The sequence below is a fragment of the Pyxicephalus adspersus genome, chromosome 1 (assembly GCF_032062135.1).
Source record: "Pyxicephalus adspersus chromosome 1, UCB_Pads_2.0, whole genome shotgun sequence".
Lineage (NCBI taxonomy): Eukaryota > Metazoa > Chordata > Amphibia > Anura > Pyxicephalidae > Pyxicephalus > Pyxicephalus adspersus.
The window spans coordinates 122,823,777-122,845,049 of record NC_092858.1 but is presented as its reverse complement, the minus strand read 5'-3'; the positions used below and the strand labels follow the sequence as shown (position 1 = coordinate 122,845,049).

General features: G+C 37.3%; 1 protein-coding gene across 1 annotated transcript in view; it reads right to left on the bottom strand.

Annotated features, from left to right (window-relative positions):
- Nucleotides 1–6,791: 6,791 nt before the first annotated feature.
- LRIG2 (leucine rich repeats and immunoglobulin like domains 2) overlaps nucleotides 6,792–21,273 on the bottom strand; it is a 41,497-nt gene continuing 27,015 nt past the window's right edge. The window contains exons 14-19 of the mRNA XM_072425864.1: nucleotides 20,737–21,018; nucleotides 20,013–20,462; nucleotides 17,987–18,136; nucleotides 16,447–16,596; nucleotides 15,971–16,222; nucleotides 6,792–15,407 (exon numbers count right to left, since the gene is read on the bottom strand). Of these exons, the coding sequence (XP_072281965.1) occupies nucleotides 15,172–15,407; nucleotides 15,971–16,222; nucleotides 16,447–16,596; nucleotides 17,987–18,136; nucleotides 20,013–20,462; nucleotides 20,737–21,018 (1,520 nt within the window). The 3' untranslated portion in view covers nucleotides 6,792–15,171. The remainder of the gene's footprint in view (nucleotides 15,408–15,970; nucleotides 16,223–16,446; nucleotides 16,597–17,986; nucleotides 18,137–20,012; nucleotides 20,463–20,736; nucleotides 21,019–21,273) is intronic.

Below are 21,273 nucleotides of genomic sequence, written 5' to 3'. Positions count from 1 at the left end.
AAAAATGATCTCTGTGCATCACAAAAATTTGAAGATTGCACTACATATGGTTCATTTATGTCTCCTCTTGAATCCTCACAGTTGCTCAATAATACAATGTCTGATAGAAATCTTTAAAGGTTCACTTACTCTCTGCAGGTAAGGAGACTAATATCTCATGGGTGTTGTGTGTGTAGGAAATGCATGGAAGACTCAACTACAGAAATACATTTTAATATACTTTTCTTTAATATATTTTCTTTTATTTACTCTAAGAAAGTTGGGGAAATGAAAACACATTTTTTTATCTTTCTTAAAGTGATGTAGCATATGCTCTTTGCATGTCTTTTGCTAGCCTTAAGAGTTTACACGGCTTCAGTTATTATTTATTCTGCTAAGTGTTCCTACTTTTATTTGCTGAGTATTTTGAAGGAGAAGAATGTATTTGTAAGTATAGGGATTCAACCTGCAAAGCCTTGAACTCTTGCTATGCTGTTCACCAACTAGATTGGCATCAAAAAGCTACAATCCAGTCTAACCTTTCTATTAGCACACTTATAGATAGTCTTCTCCTGTGCTAAAAGCAATTTGTCCAATTTCTCTGAACACTGAGACATCTACACAACAAGCATTAGAAGCTGAAGGAAGTATCTTGGGTCCAGTGTATTTGATGTCTGATAGCCTACAAGGATCATCCAACCCACTCCTCCCCATTTGTGGTGTCTTGGTTCTCCTATCATCTTTTTAGCCCATCTCATTTTCATGTCTGGGTGTTCCCAAGGGTGGCCTGCTTTCAAATACAGCCAGTCCACAAATGCCTGTGTGCTGATATAGTGTGTGAGAGGCAGTGCTGCTCCTTGTTGAAGTTTACTATTTTTATAACATTCAATCTGACATTCACTGAAAAAACCCTGATGGAGAATCAACTAGGTCCATATATTTCAATCACAGTAATTGATTCTTTATAAATAGAAGCTTTGGCATTTATAGGAGCTGCAGACAAACCTGCATATTTAAAAAGTACAAACAATGGCACAGAATGAGAAGAGGACCCAGCTCAAGCTTACAATCTAAGACATTACTATAGGAGATATAAATCCCAAAGGTGTAATCAAAAAGTAGCAGAAGAGGTAGGCAGGTAAGTACGAGAATATTGTTGGAGCCCAAATACAATTGCATCGCCGATCCTTGAAAGGATGTTTGTGTGCTAGGTAGAAAAACAGTAATATTGCTGGATATATGGGTTCAATAGTTTGCATACATAAACAAGCCTAATTTCAACAAACAAATAGAGTGGGGAATAGAGTGGGGAAGATACACAGTGACAATATTAACAGAGGCCACTTTGAATTAGTACAGTTTAGAAGTATATTTTATCCATCATCCAGGTATTAAATATTCTCTGAAGTATTGAGTAAATATTTTGCCTAAGCCTAATGGACTGGGTTCTTCTTTTTCAACCAGAATTACTATGTAATATGCAAAAACTGAGGACTTTGGTGGAGGTGAGGTGGGTCTCTTGGAGTGCATTTTGATATAATGGAGAAATGCTTTATAGACCATTCAGAAATACACATACAAATAGACTTATTATTGCATTCAATAATTTGAGCTTTTTTATGTTAAAAACCCATGATCATGATCATGATCACTGGAACAAAATGAAAATTCACTTATCATGAGAGCAACCATTGTTGACCTTCCCTGAAATACAAGGTGGTTGTCTGTCATGCAAATGCTTTGACTTCAATACTTGCTGGTTTACTAATCTAGGCCAAGTATAAAGAATAAGCAATTCTGACATTTCTTTGACCTTAATGTGCTGTATTCTCCTTACAGACATGAGCAGACATGTCTTTAAAGATGGCAGGGATGTGTTCTTTCATACACAGTGATGGGCAAAGTTGTGAGTGGAGTGCTGGGAGATGTACATAGTGAAGTTGCACACTGAGCTTAATGGAAATCATGAAGGTAAGCAAGATGTGGGTCATTTTACGTAATTACTAGTAATAATGCAGAACTATTGTATATTTGATCTAATATTTAGACATGGAGATCCTAAATGTTCCTAGATGTTTAATAATACATTATCCGCCCAAAAAGAGAGACAACTGAAAAAGAAAGTGAGACCTGATGGACTTGGTTCTGAAAATTCCACCCATCCATGTGAGGGATAGGAGGTATGAAGATAGCAGAACAACCTATTTCTAAGCAAACCATAAGCCATAAAATGGAAGGGGTAGATTGGATATGGGTTCAATATTAAAAAAGGTAGTATGGTAAAAAAAACAAACAAATACTCAAAACAAATAAACTGCAGGACCGACCGGGAAAACCCTATACCCATGTCAGGGTTGTTCAACTTACAACTAGTAGGATCCACTTTTGTGGTTTGCTAGGTCCCAGGTATCTCCCACAGAGGGAACTAAGCTGATAGATGAGGATTCTGTGCAAATACCAATTTAATCAAGAGAGATGATAACTCTTAATAATGAAACAATAAACAACTTTTCCATTGTAAGCACCGCTTTCAAATTAATTTAAAATTTGTTCCAAAGCCCCTGCACACAATGCTGTCATGACCATTCTTGGCTACCGCTGCACCACCTCTCCTGCACATTTCTGTACTGGCCACCTACAATCCAACCACATGCAGGTGCATTTCCTTAACATACAGCAGGAGAGAGCGATAGCTGGGGCAACCTCAGCTAACAGTGGCTCTCTGCAAAGGTGACAGGAGGGCCTCTGTGTAAGTAGTTCCAACGTCCAATGTTACGCCTGGAAGCACACAGATCTGAGAGTGGCCCTTTGTGTTTCACAATTTAATTTTCTCCTTGACTATTCTCTATTTTGGGATCAAGGTTCTCTAAAAGGGATAAGGCTATCGCTCCTTCTGCCCATGAAGCCTTGCGACATTTGAACCCCTCACCATCCAACTCAATTCATTGTGCTGTGAGCAACTCGGACTTTGCTTTCCAGGACTTCACGTGCCACATTTCTTTACAAGGACAATAAACATCATTTAAATACAGAAACGGCTACATTTTTCATCACCCTTACCTGACAGCTGCCCTACACCTAACTTGTGTGTCTTGGACTTCTTTAAGTTTGGCAGTACTGGTTATGCCACCCAGTGATACAAAGAAGTGTTATTAGTTACACAGAAAAATAACCGAAATAAACAAATATATTCTACATTATCAGTTTAATTTTCATCTGTGATTATAAACTACAGGATATAATCAAAGTCATTTAACTATCTTAAGTGTTCACGCTGTCCTACTTAAATAAAAGGGAAAGGGAATAAAAGAACAACTCTCATACACTGGCACCGCAGTACTGCTCATTTATCCATAGGAAGATTAGTTAAGAATTAGTAGGACAATGGGGGATTGGAAAACAGGACACATGTATAAGGCAATTGTAAGGATGCATCTGTTTCTCTATTTCTCCAAGGGAAACAAAGATTATTCATCTCGCTTGTGCAAGGCTGTAATTTAAATATTTAAATACTACTGGGTAAATGAGAATATTAAATATTCAGTGTTCCAAACTGTGGCTGCCATTTGTTTCAAAGCTAAAGCAGCAAAGCTCCTTTATAGAAGTGTTCATTTCAATTCCAAGAACATCTTAGAATAGTCTTGCAGGCATTACATTAAATTTTATTTCCTTGGGGTCAAGGTATTGGTTAGATTCAAACCGAAAGAAACTGGCAATTTTTTTCCAATTATCTATGTAACAATGATGCACTGTAACCTTTTCCCACAGGCCCCAGTTTAATTTGCTATATGATACAAGATGCAACATATTGCCCTGTTTGTTAACAGGTAGACAAAACATGTTTCTTTTTTAAAATTATAGTCCACAGCCAGCAAGCCTTTATGACAATGTCTAAATTGTGGGTCCTGGAAGGAATAGTTGTAAATTTTAATAATTTGAGAAATAGCTGTTTTTGTGTTGGAAAATATGACACAGATGGAAAATGTACTGGTAGTTATTACCATAGAATAATATATTATAGAGCAGAGGTCCCCAATCCCCTCGGTGTGCGGCCCACTAGTGACAGGTGCCGTCTGATGGGTGGGCCATGGCTCTGGCCGGTGTACCCACCAGCAGGGTCAGGAAAAGGACCCCGCTTGGGCCAGAGCCGCAGACCATGTCTCCCAGAGAAATCTCAGGCGCAGACTTGCGATGGGAGAGTTCTGGCATGTTCTTAAAAAATGTTTTAATTTGAAAAGTATTATTTACCTGGGAAGAGATGGCAGCAGAATGCAAAATTGGAAGATGGTAGGCTGGTGGAGGTAGTGTGAAATCAAGTTCTCCTGCTAGATACTACAGGACACTTTCAGAAGTCTGATGAAATACATGACTTGACAGGTCAGGGCTTCTGGCAACTCAAGGGGACCTACACAATATTAGGTGCCCAGCCATTCACATGATTAAAAAGAAACATAATGCATCAGGCCAGGCAATGGTCATGGTGGCATCATGGTCCAGTTCAGAAGCTCATTGCAGGGGTTTTCATTGGTGGACACAGGTCAACTAGTCCTTCCTAGTCTGAATCTCTGCAGCAAGCTACAATACCTCTTCAGCTATTGGTAGTTAGTAGTAGGTAGGTAGCTAGTAAAAACTACTAAATAGAGGTTTGAGGCCGATTTATAAAAACTTGATAACCTTAAGGTGTACATGGATGTGGATAGCAGGCCCTACCAACATATTATAAGCAGGTAGAGAGAGCTTTTTAAATCCCTCAAGATGTCCTTTGAAGTCTGGGGACTTTCCTGACACTATGCTATGGTTCACTCACATACTTACTAAAAGCAACATATCAAAATCGTTAATGAAGCTCTAAAGTGTGCTTCTGGAACTTCAGAATTGAGACAGTGGAATGATGAATGTGGATGGATGTCCATATTTAAAGGATAGACTATCTTGTTATCCCTCTCTGACCGTGCAACTAGACATCCTGGACCAAATAGAGCACATGCTATGAAGGGCCCCCCAACAGACTTCTGCTTGGATCAGCACACAACCATCCAGAGAGAAAGGGCAGAGAGGTCAGGCAGCGCACTGCCAACCTGAAAATTCAAGTGAATCAAAGCGGAAGTCAAGATTTGGATGCTATAAACAATAACAACGTCTCATTGCTCTTTCATCTTAAGGATATGTAAACTCGCTATCATAGTATATAAGTGGGGCAGTGTAAGATTATTAACTACAGGCATTGCATTATTGAAGAGAATAAAACATTATGTTACTATTTTCTTCTCAGATCCTCCCCTTTTCAAAGTTAAGGGTACAGTGCTATACAGGAGGTGATATATTTTCTGTTTACCATAGCCTCAAGCACACAAAACAAAAGGCAAAAGATATGTAAATGAAATTATCAGGGTTCAGATCGTTTGTAATCAAACTTTTTTAAGCAGAACTAAACTTTTTGATGAGCTTTTGCCCTAAACAGCATACTTGCTTTTTTCCCCACTCCCTGCAGCAAGAACAGTTCCAGAATCCTTTCACTGGTACATCTCCTTAAGTAGTCATCTTTGCTGCCAACTTTTTCTGCTCCAATGGGACTCTTGCAGAGTTACATGGTCTCTGGGCATCAAGGTCATTTCTTGGCAGTGCCAGGCTCTACATGACACGTGCCACTAGTTTTTTTCCCTTCTTTCCTGCCACAAACCTGTCTCTTAGGGCTTTATTGTATTTTGTGTTGATCTCTGCTTCATCTTCTGTTGGAAAACATACTTTGAACTGTTTTTACAGGTGCTGATGACCATTTGAAATGCACTGAATCAAACACTTATTTTCACTTTCCATAGAAGTCTAGTTTTAATTTTTTTTAATCAGACAAAACTGTAAATGCAGAGCATTTGTCTGAAACAATCTCATGCTGTGCAAATCTTCAAATATACTCAGTGATTCTGTTTTAAGCCTTTAGGAATACAAATACCCCTTCCACTGACAGAGGGACTACATGACTGATTTTAATCTCTTGCTGGAGATACTAAGAATTAACCACTTGTCGGCAGTCACCTAAATAGGCTAAAACTGAGCAGACTTTTTCTGTCTCAAACCCAATACTAAAGTTGCAAGTGATATTCACTAAGCATAGAAAATGATTGCCAAACGGATGAGAGCAAGCTTCACAAGTAGCAAAGAGAAGCTATTATTCTCACAATGTAACACTGATTGCAATGTGCTACTAGTGTAGCTACCATCATAGAGAGCCATGCCTTTCATTTGTTTAGCAACTTTTTTTGTTAGCTAGCAATGCATTGTTAGTGACTACTGAAATGATCGATCTAAAAAAGTTTCTGTGTAGCTCAAGACTATTTGGATAAGTGTCAGTAGGTGGTTAAATCTCAGGAGCAACGGAGTATTAATCAACCCGGTAGCTCTAACTTCAGCATTTACTATCTTCTCCAGCTTGCAGTTTTTTTCATTAGAACTTCTTAAAGAAGCGCTTTTACCTCCTATTGTTTGAAAGTGGCTATATTACCTTGAAGGGTCTTTTTCGTGGTTGTTTCAGCTAGGAACCTAAACCCATTGTAAAGATGCTGCCTACTACACCATGTATTCATACAGGCATCCCTGAACACAGGCAACTAGAACCACTCACCCCACAAGTGATTGCCAGCAGATCCCAAGGCAATGTAATAAATAATGAGACATGTAGTCACAAACACTGTAATCAGGTGATTTTTGTTCAGATTTTTAATGTCTGCTTCCCAACAGGAAGAGCCGCAGAAGGCCAAGGTTTAGAGAACACAAAGTGCTGCTGGACAAATATGGTAATTATAAATAAGACAATGTTATATAGAAAGGACTTCATACTACTTTATTATGACAAATTTACAGAATTGAAACACCAGGCTTTGTTAGGTCATAGGACAGCATGAAAACTTAAGCATCCTTGCCAGAAAAAAAGGGCCACACATCCAACAGTGAAGTTCTTGCTGAGATTTTCACAAGATAATGAGTTTCTTCCGCCAAGTGCAATGTAAAATTTATGTGCTATTGCATCCCCATGTACTTGTACACCGAAAGCATCTGGCATTAAAAGAGAATCTGCTACCACCACCCAAAGGTCGCAGAATGAATTGTTAATTTATACAAAGAAAAACAGACGCACACAAGATGTTTTTGAACAGATTATATTGTGTGAATACATAACAGTACCAGGAACAATTGAGCTACAAGTACAAGAATATAGTTATCTGCTGTTAACCCCATCACTGGTAAAAATGGCATGCACTGATTCATGACTTGTGCTGCATGCTTACAGAGCAATGGCAGAAAAATATCAACATCTAGCTCCCACTAGACATGGAATTGTAAATTTCATGGGGAACTCAGCCTTTGTCAGAAGATTCACGGACATGATTATGGATCAACATAAGGAAGAATATGTACAATATTGTTCTAAAGAAAGCCGAGATCTGTAACTGGTCTTTATATCTTTATAGTTGAACTATTCAACAGTAAAAACAAAATCCTCTAATATGTGGGCATTGGCCTAAAATATTAATACCACCACCTTGATGTGTCAGTTATCTATTTAGGAAATACCCTACCCTCTGCCAATAGAATGCATCATGAGGTATTCCCAACCCAGTTGTCATATTCTTAAGTACCAGGAGTGTCCAGAGCTGTTCTAACTGTCCTTTTAGCCCTGTAATCCCAAACCTGCACCCTCAACCTATTTCTGCCTCTCAACTTTTTTTTTTTTTTTAAAAACATTTGGGAACTCTTTAAATATTTTCAGGTCCTAGGGAACCCACCATAAATTACTGCATTCACAGCTCACAGTACATTAGTGTGGTGGTCATTAAATGACACCTCCAACATTATTGTCTAGTGAAAAGAATATCACCCAAAAAGATCCCAGGTGTCAGAGGTAACTGACCTGAAAAGAATTATTGCTCATTGCCAAAGGATCGTCCACCGTATTTTGAGGAAACTCTGGTTAAAAAGCACTGGTCTATTTGGTTGGGTGATCATGAAAGTGAAGATTACTTTTAAAAAGGGCCAACTGCATTTTGACATAAGCAAAACAAGAAGAATGTCACCATGGTGCAAAAGTAACTTAAACGGAACTGATGGCTCCAGCACTAAAACACAAGTAATCCCTTACAGGCCTTCTGTAGCCCAAAAGCTTTAGCTTGCTGTTTTATTGAGAGCTTGTGTGCATATACAATCCAACACGGAATTTGTTAAGTCTCCACCCTACATAAAAAAAGCTTTGCTGAAACATTATTCAGTTCCAAAATCAATCGATTTTAGTAAGAGAACTAACTTTCACTTTATTCAAGCCTAGCAGCTCTTCGTAATCTGCAGTACTACTTTAGCCAGATTAAATGTCTGGTAGCAGTGTAACCCCACTTCTATTAAAATCTATATTTAGCATTCCCTTACTAGAATTGATGTTTGCTCTAAAGGTTACAACAAAGCTTTGGGAAAACTTTGTAAATGCTTCTAGTACACATTGTTCTTTCAAATGCTGAATATCTAAAAATCAGTTTGGGTAATAACTACACCTAAAAGTATGTTCCCCTTATTACTAGGCTGGCATGATTGATCAAACCTTTTGTAAGTCCCTCCTAAGCTCAACTTTGTTACTATGATTTTTGAACCCAACTGAACCAACATAGCAAAAGAAAAAAAAGTCACGTAGGTACATAATGCACCATGCAGAATCTTTCAAAGGCTGAGTATCCCTCTTTTCTGACAAGATAATGATATTATAAACAGCTACACAAAGCGTGTGAAATGAAGTGTACAGATATAATAAGTAGACAATATCTGTTACATGGAGTGTACAAAGACAAGTTACCCATATCTGCATCACCCATAAGCTGCAGTGCTGTCATCTTTTTTACGATATACTAGGTTTTTTGGTACAAATTACAATCACATATATTAAAACGATTTGCAAGTGTAGCACATATTAAGTTTTTATCACTTAAGCGGCTCTTGTGTTTTATGGCGGATGCCTAGAAAACTTTTCATTTTTTTTTTTGAAGGTCATAGCTTACATTTGCAGAGATCAAGCAACCCACTGGGCTAGTTATAAAACAGTTCCACTTCTGCCAGAAGCCATATAAATTCATTGTAGCAGCATGTGACGCCCTCACCGCCGCATCCAAAACAGGTGCAATATAAAAGGCAGCAGGGCAAGTGACTACACTTATCTCAGCTATTCATCATCATTCCTAATATTCTGCCGAGACTATAAAACCCTTTTGTCCTTTGCCATCTCTAAACAATTTATGTGGTTTCATTTCATGGAAGATTAACCATTAAAGAGCTATTTCAAAGCTTAGCGCCGAGGCAATAACATCAAAATAGCTTTACATCTAAAAAGAGTTGACCCACACACATCTGCATTGAGGATGTTAATAAAAAAAAAAACATTTCAAACGTTGTAAAGTGGGATAACAGACTGTCTGAATAACATAGAATAATCTAACATTTTGCATAAAATAAATGAAAACAAAAACAGAACACATTTACAATGATCTGACAAACAAGTATGTGCAATGTGTACAAAAATATTTTATAATTGCAGGTATATTTACATATATAACAAGAAGCTATCATCTTTGGCTGCCACATTTGGAAAACATGGATCAGAATTAGTGCATAAAAACATTTGCTATGAAAGTTTACAGACGTAGTATATAAACTATGGGAGAAATAAAGGTTTGCATGCCACAGAGTCTAGAATAAACATATACAGGAGTTGTATTGCTTGCACTTTACATTAGCTGACAAATGTTCGCAATATTAAGAGTTCATATGACCTAGGCAGTTTTTTTTTTTTTTTGAGAAGCCAATAGTATCGGATTTACTAGAGACTAATAACTAAATCCAGACATAACAGTCTGCAATGAATGGAATAAGAATCACAGTATCTAGATCAGCAAATAGCTGCTGTAACATGGAAACAAAATCACATGAAATTGGATCAGCTTTCAGAATGGCTGCCTTAACATATGTAGTGTCAAAAGATGTGTTTGCAAATGAGGACTGAAATCACAGACTTTGGGATCTGCACTTTAAGAGTGTATGGCTACATACACAGGTCAGATGATGTTTTAGGGATAGTATTGGACGAGAATCTGGCGTGTATACAGAAGCTGACCGATGTCGTTCATGTATCCATCCTGGCGGATCCACGAACAACTGTAATGCAAGTGAAGGGGGACAACGACAAAAGTCTAACGTGTGTACGTAGTCTAAGTTGTGTATACAATATATAGATTGAGAAGCTCCTGACATTTATGTGAGAAGAGCTACTAGCTTATTTGTTTCTTACAACTTGTCTGTCACTGGCTTAAAACTAATTATCCTTTAAAACCTTGTAATGCAATTAATAGAATAGCAAGCTTAAGAAAAGAGCAATGTAATTTTGGTTGCACATTTTGTAAGAAAAAAAAAAATGAAACAGAGCATGCTGGGAGCTTAAGGTCCCTGGATAACCCAATCACATGAGCAGATACTTGAAAAAAGCCCATTAGACCTGGGGCCACATTACAAGGATAAAAGTTTCTGGAAAGTGTTTAGCTCAGAGCCTACAACCTGCTAGCAGCCTAGTGGTTAATGTAAAATATTCACATTAAAAAAATAAAAAGGACTGTAATAATAATCAGATACTTAAAAAATGGGCATTTCCTTTAGTGGATAGTGATTAAAACAGCAGCATTGTGACATATTTCTAAGATAAAATTACAAACTAAACTCGCCAATACCAGAAATCAACTGAATCCATTCACCTCTATACAAATGCAGCTTTGAGGTAAGCTGGCAGAATTGTGCCATGCCCTTAGCAGTTCAAAAGCTGCCAATCCCTGCCCCTAAGCTTCCATAGCAGTCTACAGCCTTCATCTACCGCACTGCATGAAACAACAAACTTATGGTAGTAAAAGCTCAATAAAAACATTAACTGTAGCTGTGTATGAATTGAAACGCTTAAAGCGTGGGAAAAAAAAAAGGAAAATAGATGCATGTGCATTAACAGAATGGATCAATACGCCAAGATGTAAGTGGGCTCCTAGGATTCCTAAAAACAAAGAAAGATCATACATCTGATTGTCCATATTAACTCCTGCTATGTGCTTGAGGAGTTCTGTATCTTCATTCAAAGACTGACTGCTTAAGTTTGCAGTACTAGAATTATACCTTTCGCTGTTATAGAAAATAGATTTTTGCAACAAAACATTAAGAGGAGTGTCATTTTGTATAATAAAGTGCGGCGAAAAAATATAGAGGTTTTGGAACAGGTTACATACAGTAAACCAACCTTGGAACTCGGATCACTAGAACGAGTACCAGAGAAAGGATTTTATATATTTACAGGTTGACTATCAAATATCCGGCAACCTCGGGACTTGAGGATTGCCGTATTTAAGAGAATCCCGTTTTTTTTTTTTTTTTTATATATACTTACCTCCACACTCAGGCCAGCCTTACTCTGGCAGCACCCACAGGCATCTGGCCTGGTTTCAGGGAGCAGGGATGTCTCAGCATGTATTTAGTTTAGCAAGCACACCTAACAGCTGTTTCTGCAGAACAGCGCCAAATCATTAGTGGCCAAACAGTGTACTACAGTCCCTGTGTTAAATACGCGATTTGAAATTAATGCCGGGAAACTGAAGTAAATGGATTAACGGATTTTTGGTAGCCAAATTTTCCAATGTCAAACTGTGTATATATATATATATATATATATATATATATATATATTCACACATATACACACCAGTTAAGAATGTGAACACTTTTGGTCTATACCTTCAGAAACATTGGAGGGATGAGCAGGTATTCCAAAGGCTCAAGTAGTGTATACATGTACTATAAATGTAATAGTGTACTATATAGACTATATTTTGGATTTATTGGCATTGTATTGGACTACATTTTTATAACTTTTGGGTATATGTTGCTGTTTGCATAATTCACCTTTGCATAATTTTCTAGATTGTCACTTAGCTATATTAAAAACTGCTTTTGAGATCAATGTTAACATAATCACTTTGTTATATATCTCCTGTCACATTGACCACATTTATTTCTGTTCAATAATTACAATTTTATGAAAAAATGTTTAAAAGTAATACGGAATAATGGTAAAAGAAAGTGCTAATGTTCAGCCGAAGGCAAAGGTTCAAAAAAACAAGGTACTAATAATCTAAATATTCTATTTGTAGGAAATATACAAAAGAGTCGGACAAATGAATTCGGTCAGCCTTCTACAAGACCCTCTGAACATTTTAGAGTTGCCTTCTGCACTACACAGGCTGTTAATCACTGGTGCGGTGTGCTATGTACTGCACAAACATTCATAAAGCTAGTTTCATCTGAATGAGTAAGGTTTCCCTGCTCCATTGGCAAACTCATGTAGCTGACAGTGTATAGTATGTTCAGTTTTGCTCCCAATGTGTAAATGGAGCCTTTTTTTAGTAAATAAAACGGACTTGCTGTATATTTGCTCTATGATGGAAGTTGAGTAGTAATGCCCATGAAAGCATATGAAGGGTAGCTCAGATTAGGTCTTTAGCTGTGCAGTATGATATGGACTGTAAAAAAACAATGTTTACTGCCTCATAGTGTTACATTAGTCACAGCACGGTGTATTCGCTTACATAGGTTTGATATTTGCAAAATTTCAGTCACTATTACAGGCGTCTCCACAAAACTCCCTCTGAAATCAGTGTATAGAAAGGGGAAAAATAGAATTCAGGATAGGCAAGAGATAAAAAGATACATTGATCAGCCAAAATATTTTAACAGCCTACTTAATATTATGCACCCCCATTAATGCCACTGAAAAAGCTCTGAGCACTCAAAGTGTTGCCTCCACAAGACCACTGAAGATGCCCTGGGGTATGTGTAGCATTTGTTCTGACACCTCAATTTCATAGCCAGCAATAGGTTTTTCAGCAATGATTGCTGCAGAAGTTCCGAGAGCTTGGACCAGACATTTCGCCTTCTTGAGCCCATGCTCATCACAGAGTCTTACAACAAATCACTGAATACCAGGACCACCTAACATGATCTACTCTTTTGTACATGTTCTGACCGAGTTACCTATAAACACAATAAAGTTTTGCCTTTGTCACATGTTTTTGAGATACTTACACTTGCCCATTTTTCCTGCTTCCACCACATTACCTTTCAAGAATGGACTGTTAACTTGCTAACTAATATATCCCACCAATTTGACACGTTCCATTGCAACAATATAATAAAATTATTCACTTCACCTGTTTTTAATATTTTGGCTGATCCTCGTAGACAACTGCATATTGCAGTTCAGTTTTTAAAACAATGCAATGTACCACAGAAGGGTGTAACTCACAAAGTGTCAATAAGGCCACATCAGGATATTCATTCGTTTTAGATCAGCAGTATTTATAGCAATGGCATAGTGAGGCTAGCCAAATTATCCATGCAAATGGGTAAATGTTTCCAATGAGAAATAGGTATTAAATAAAAAAAAAAAATAAAAAAAGTTACCACCTCTGAAAGGAGTTTCCTGACAACTGAACATATTTTCTAAAATCAACCCCCAACTTAAAGCAAAATACACTTATACTTTACGTCCAAGTAAAGTAACCTGTGTAAAAACACACCTTCCTCAAATGTATAGTACATTAGTTATGTAGCAGCAATGGTGAGGCCATATCCTGTTAAGGGGCTTCACGTCATAAAAAGCATTTTGTTGCTTACTAATCTATTATAGAATCTGGATGGTTTACTCAGCAATTAGAAGCTTATTTCCTGCTTTCTAAAAATGAAACAATAGGAGGCTGATCCAAATGAAATTAAGTCAGTTTAACTACTACAGGAACTTTTCTGTAAAAAGGACTCTTTCCTAGAATTAATGATGGTATGGTAAGAGGGGAAATGTACGCTTTATTTCCTAAAGCTAAAATGTAGGCAAATATTAAAAAAAAGTTATTGGAATCCATACAGTACATCTTATCAGTTTAAAAGCTGTAATATACAGTATATCTATGTGTGTGCACTTAGGAGGGGGGACAGAAGGACGACCATGTGAATGGTACTGCTGCTTCTTTAATTGGCATGTTAAAGAAGAAGCGACTAGGAAATAGAAGCCTTTTTTTGATCAATGATCACCAATCAAATGAATATCATAACTGCAATTTCAGGGGGAGCAATGGGGTTCACCTCAGCAGCTATAAGACTATATAACTATATATAATCAAACAGCATTTTACCTTGAACTCCACTTTATCTTTAGGAGTGATGTGCTGAAGTCATTTATGGAACATAATACACCTAGCTGTGAGGAATAAAACCCTACCTTAATTCAGCATCAGATTAATAAAGTATAGGTTGTTTTTTTTTTCCATCCCCAGGGCATCGAGCAGATGCAAAAAAATACTGTAACTTATGGAATCCGGACTCTTTATCTTTCCAGTACAACATAGGAAATTAAAAAAAAATATTTACATAGGTTACAGCACTTTTAAGCAGCTACCGGAGCAGCAATTTTATAATAATGCCAACATTTTATTTCACATACACTAAAGCTCTTGAAAGCTAAAAAAGCAATATTACACATGTTGCCTTTCCATGGAATGTTTTCTTATGTAATTCTAGGTTTCTGTTATCGTAATATAGCTGGTATAAATAACATCAAATCATAGCTACTGCTTTCATGTTAACTGCAGCAACCTTCAAAAGCATTACAGATTATCACAGTACTTGTATGAATTTCAGACTAGTACCACGTGCATGAAACGTCCAGTACCAGATGTGAAGGTACATGTTTTGGAGTGTGTTCACATGCACACGCCAACATTGCACACATAGTAATGAATAAATCCACTTCGCTGTGAACTTATGACAGGAACATTCAAACCTGTTACAACTGTCCTGCGACTGTTATTCAAGAGATCACTTAACAATAAGTGATGATGGTCCCAGCCATGTCACAACTGACTCTTGAACTTTGAAGCAAATAACTGTAGAAGCGACAAGTGCTCTTGTTTTGACCAATCCAAGCTACATAGTGTTCACCTCTCTGCACTTCAATGCAGTGGCATTTTTGCATTGGTCCACGCAACATTTGTAAACAAGCCTATTATAGCACTTTTTGGCCATGGAGTAAATTCTGAGGTAGTCCACACAAAGTCAGCTGACTTGCAGATTAATTTGGTATATCTAGGTTGTTTCCTTGTAATCGCCAATAAATGGAGTCCTGCTTAGGTCACAGTCTTGGTCATATGATCTCAAACAAGGTCTTGGCAGGGGATGCTCTTCTGCCTTGGCTGAAGATGGTCCTTCATTTCTAATTAAGGATTTGTCATGACCAACAACCAAATGATGGCCTAAATTGGTGTGTGGGAGAGGAATGTTGCCATCTTTCTTTATAGACCAGTTTGGACAAGAACAGGAATCTGTAAGGGCAAAAAGAGAATAGGACATCATTTTACTAGTGTTCTACAAAATAAAACATTATGGCTTTAGGTCAGATAATGTATAGGTATTTTTCAGGTTACTATTACTAATGTTTATAGATAGATGGAGAATAAGTCTTAAAAACTATTTAATATGGATGTGTGAATACACGCAGATATATTATATGGTTGCACATTAAGATTTGGTACTTTTTCTTGGCATTTAATGAACAACATATACAAATATTTGAAGTTTTGTAAAAATGGATTAAAAAAAATCTTATACTAGAGATTACAAAAAAGAAAAGAAATACAAAGTGATATGCCCCTAGGATTTGCTGTAAATGTTTAGTTGTACAGAACACTGCAGTTTAGTAAGTCTGTAGTTTGTGAATATTATGTCTGTTCAGAGGAAAAACAAATAAGGATACACAGCTGCGACTGTCATTTTAACGCTCAGTTTAAAAAAGCCGGATACTACAAATAATCCAGTCTTCCAAAAAATGTCTTCTAAACAAAAAGACTGACGATCACAGAAGAAAAGTATGACACAGATTGCTTACCACAGCTGGGTTTTACACTTTTTCTGTCAAAGTTGTTGTGGAATGCAGACATATCCCTCTCAGCAACAGATGCGCCCAACTCATGAGAATGTGACACCAAAGTCTCCTTTGGGATGTGCGTCAGAAAGCTAGACAAGGTTTGGTCCATTTGATCTTCTTCTGTCATGTATGTATATGGACAATATTCTCTAGTTCGTGAGTAGATATTAGCGTTGTCATAACAATCCGAGCAGATCATATGTTGTCCAGCACCTACAAACATATGACACACATATAAGCAACATAATATTTACGCCCGGTGTCGGGAAAATAAGGTAAAACTTACAACTGCACTGGATAAAAACTGTAAATGTTTACAACGTGAAGTGTACAACGTCAGTTTTTTTTTATACGTAAACCAAGTTAAAAAAACAAAACCACTATCCACAAAAATTAAAACAGCAAATCTGCTCATTAACTATATGTGAACATCTCACCTGGTACAAGATGACTGTCGCGCATCTCCCCAGGGTGACTTGCTCCACGAGCGCCATATAACTGTGGAATTCTGACACTTTGTATATTTGCTGCAAATGGAGTGTTCAGGATTTCTGCATCTGCCTCACTACCAGTATCTATATATAACCCTTGGATAGGGAAAAAAAAAAGTAATAATATTACTAAATATGAAAATAAATACACAATTAAATCCTAAATCTCAGATTTTTCACTTAACATGAAAGGGTAGACAACGGCCTCTGCGCCGTGACGAAGACAGATACTGGGATGACGCAAGACCCGATGGAAGAAACCTTCCGACGGACAGACTGATCTGCCAGATTGAAGGTAAGTGAGATTTTATTGTTTTGGGTTTACTTCTGCTTTAAAGCTTATGGTAAACATGCATACAGAGACACACATAGATGAGAGGGAAACATGTATGCACATCCGGCACTTCAGTGTGTGGCATACAACTCGGCATACATTAAGACGCAAAAGTGCCTTTGAGTGACAGAGTGCCACGTAGACAACATTGGGGGACCATATGGAGAAAAGGAAGCCTGTGGGAGAAAGGGGTAAGGAACGAAAAAGAGTTCTTTATTGGTAACCTACAAGAAAACCTTTGCATTGCAGGGAAAGCCCCACTGCATGGGTATTTTTACATTTTTCATGGATTTCAGTTTCAAGACAGGAAATCTATTAAGGTTTCTGCCCTGTATTAAAAGTCTCTATCCTTCTTGTATTTTTTTCATTGTCTTCAGTACAAGGCAAACTGTAAAACCACAAAACCCGAATATAACAGACAATGGAGCTGCACAAAATTGTGGGAATATTGAATTAACATTTTAGTCAGAAGGTCAACACAATTGTAGATTTATGGAATGTTTCATAAAACTATTGTGATTCTTTACGATAAAGTGAAAGTTTTCTTTTATAATAAATACAAGAACATATACATCAATCCTTCTGTCCTTGTATCTTTTTCTCCATATTTGTCTACATACCAGATTGATGACATCTGCCACCATTTAAACTGACCAACATTTCTTAAAGCAAATTTATTACAATCCCTAATCAGAATGGTTTAAATACATTTTTTACCAATAATGTAACAAATGCGATACACAACGTTCTGGAGAATATGTCCTTTGTTTTAAGAGGCCTTTAGTGCTTTAGATCAGTGGTCGACAACCTTTTCGGTCCTGTGGACCAATAAAGTTACCGGCTCCTAACTGTGCATCACTGCGCGGGGAGCCGGGTGTCATTCAAAGGGGGAGAAACAGCCCACCCACTTCCCTAGGCCAGGGATTTGTACAGGGGACATGGTTCACACCTCTGGCCAGTTAAATTTGGAATTAACCCTCTGCACACTATAGCTTTACATATTTTCTAGCAAATGTAAGCAATAATACATTGTTACTTGGGTTGGATATATTGCAATATATATTCAACATGGCCAACTGAGTCAGAATGATATTGGATTGGAACACAGACATCTCTCATTTGAATAAAGTAAAACATATAAAACTACTATACCATCGGTTCCTTTGTGAACACAGCCACTGGCAGTAGGCATAAGCTGCTGGTGGCTGCCAGCTTCAGAATTACTGTATCCTTCTGGTGGCTCTGACAATGTTCCCTGGGAAGAAAGGTAGCTTGGAATGTCAGCAGGTAAATTCATGTCCTCTGTGAAGAAAAAAAGAAAATCTGTCAAATCACGAGCATTATTGTAAATTAATCAGATGTAGTGAAAATACCCATGACTTTCTAAATAATGGTTCAAAAATATCTATACAGGTAGTCCCCGGGTTACATACAAGATAGGGATTGTAGGTTTGTTCCTAAGTTGAATTTGTATGTAAGTCGGAACATGTACATATTTTAATTAAATGCAATTAGGACAGATGTTTTTCTCAACAAATTATTAGGCAAAATGGTGTTAGTTACTGTATACAATCCTCACTGTGAGTTATTCACAAAGCAAAAAAAAAAATCTTTATGAAGCCTAGACATTCATTAACTTCTGAAGCAAGCTGTGCTTTGATATGCAAAAAGAAACAACTGCAGAGTTTGTCACTAAAGAGTAACAAGAGGCTGCAGAAAGAGCTCACCCCCTAAGATCACCCACAACCTCAGCTGTGTTTAGCAAAAGATTTTTTTCTGCAAGTCATGCAAACCCCCCCCCCTATCGAGCTTCTGTCCTGCACACAAGGGAGCAAGAAAACCCTGTTCGTATCTAGGAGTCGTCTGTAAGACTATATAGGATATAAGACTTTCCTCAGAAGAATCTCTTCTGCAATAACCCAACATTCTTTTTATTTACAGACTTTCAGATTACTGTTGTATGTATAGCGGTCACAATTTACGAACAATTGCAACCAATACATTTTTTTAATTAGGACACCAAGCTTTTGTATAACAAACCCACTTAGCAAATGGCATGTAAAATTGAGAATAAAAAAGTTGCCATAAACACACTTTTTAAAAGGCAATTAATTTAATGTGTTCGAAATATAACTCCCACGCACCCCGTATGAAATGGCAATATCCTACATATAAAGCATTTTGCTTTATCAGATGTTTGGAAAGAGATTTGGGAATGCTTTTGAGTCTGCTAAGTAGTAAGCTGTACAATCAAAGAACATCTAGTGCTTTCTGTATAAACCTTCTAGAACTAAATTAGTTTAAGAGATAAAATACTTATTTTAACAAAATGTCAATCATTATCATGCATCACAACATAAAAAACTTATTAAAGCAAAATGATCTTGCATGATTTAAATGATTTGCCCTAAAAGGTAAAATACATAACTATACCCTGAGCTCTTAAAAGAATATTTCTCACATTCTCCTAACCATAGTTCTCTAGTTGCCAGGTACAGAAATCTGAACTGTGTATGTTGTGTCATATTTGACTTAGCATATCAAAGAAGTGAAAAAAAGAAAGCTTTATTTCTATGTCAAAATGTGATTACCCTGTTCTGCTCCTAGAAAATTGGAAGGGGTGGGAGAAGAGGCAAATAATGTTTTACAAAGGGTTGCTAAATACCATACAAACTGTTCACCTAGTAAACGGATAACAGAATAAAGTGGAAATCGTCTGAAGGTAATTATTCCATACGTTAAATTTTACCAATGATACCCTAGTTACACTACATAAAAGACTGTTGTTGATGGAAATATTTATTCAGGACTGTTTTCAGGGAAAGCAGGAGCAAACACTGTACAGACAGTGCCATTCCTTCAATTAAGGGGAGGGGGGGATGAGCAAGGCAATGTTTGTCCCCATAGGAAAAGGGAGCAGCTGTTTAGTGAATTGACAAGATGGGTCACTGAGCGATGCTGGGAGAAACCTGTAGAGTTGCTAGAATTCACAAAAGTTTATACCGGAACACAAATATATAGTATTTGTATGCGGCTTAAGACGGGAACTAGTCTGAAAATACAACATGTAATAATGTACCCAAGACCCTTTCATTTCACCATAATTGGAAAGGAATCTGACTGTTTATAGACGTATCTAGCCACTTTAGCAGAAATCTGTTTAAAATTAAATACTCACCGGTGCTAGTTATGCTGTAATCTTCATTCTTCCTCCGCATATGGTATATGACAATAACCCAGACCAAAGATGTTCCCACAACACAACAGACAACAACGATTATAACAATGCCTACAGTTGTCCAACCATCTTCTTCGTAGCCTAGGACATTTGAAGAGGAGTCGCAATTAGGCGATGACAGAACATAAAGGTTGATGTGACCTCTCTCAGTTCCAAGGGTATTAGACATACTACATGTGTATTTCCCTGCATCTTCAGGTCCTGCATCCACAATAATGAGCAGCTGATTTGCAGCAGCAAAGAAATGGCGCTCAGTGACCACCAGGGGCCCATCATCTTTAGTCCAATTCAAGCGTGGAGCGGGGCTTCCTCCTGCTATACATTGCAGTACAGCAGTCTCCCCACGAGCAACTGTTCTGTCTTCTAAGGGTCTTATGAATGATGGAGTTTCTGAAACAAAAGCAACAGAATAAGTTATAGGGTTTAAAAAAGCAAACAGATTGCACATAATAAAAGCAACATATTTTTAGTGAGACAAAAGGAAAGCTATCAAGATATTTGCTGCACACTGAACCTTAATCGAGTAGTGATGTATGTAATATCATCAGTTTCATACAAAATGTACTGAGCAGTTAACCCAATGTGTTACTCGGCTCTGCAATAGTTACATATAACAATTATTTAAATGTTCTAGGATACAAAGGATTCTAATATAAAATCTTACCTAACACAGTCAGTGTGACATTAGTAGATATACTTCCAGCAGCATTTTGTGCTGTACAACTGTAAAGGCCCATGTCTTCAATTTTAACATTGACAATGAATAGAACTTCATCTTCAGGCATAACATGCATTCGGCGTTCTCGGGCTGCAGGAAAATCTGTTCCTCCATCTTTTTGCCATGCAATTTGAGGGGGTGGATGTCCTTCTGCTGCACATTCTAAACGAGCCATGGCACCAGTGCGGATGGTCAGATCCATTGGAGTTTTCAGGAATGAAGGCATTTCTGTAATAAATGATAAGCAAATATGCCATTTTTTGCCATTTTACTAAAAACTGGAATTCAAAATTACCCTTCTTCTGTCTAGGTAGCTAAAACCCCATTAGGACAAGAACTTGCAACAAATTGCTTAGGACAATTAATGTACAACATGGTCAGAACTGGGAGACTAATTTAATAAATTCAATTCAGAAACATGCTTTACCAAAACTGTTAACATACTTTATATTACTGATAACAGATGGCAAAAAAAATCAAGAC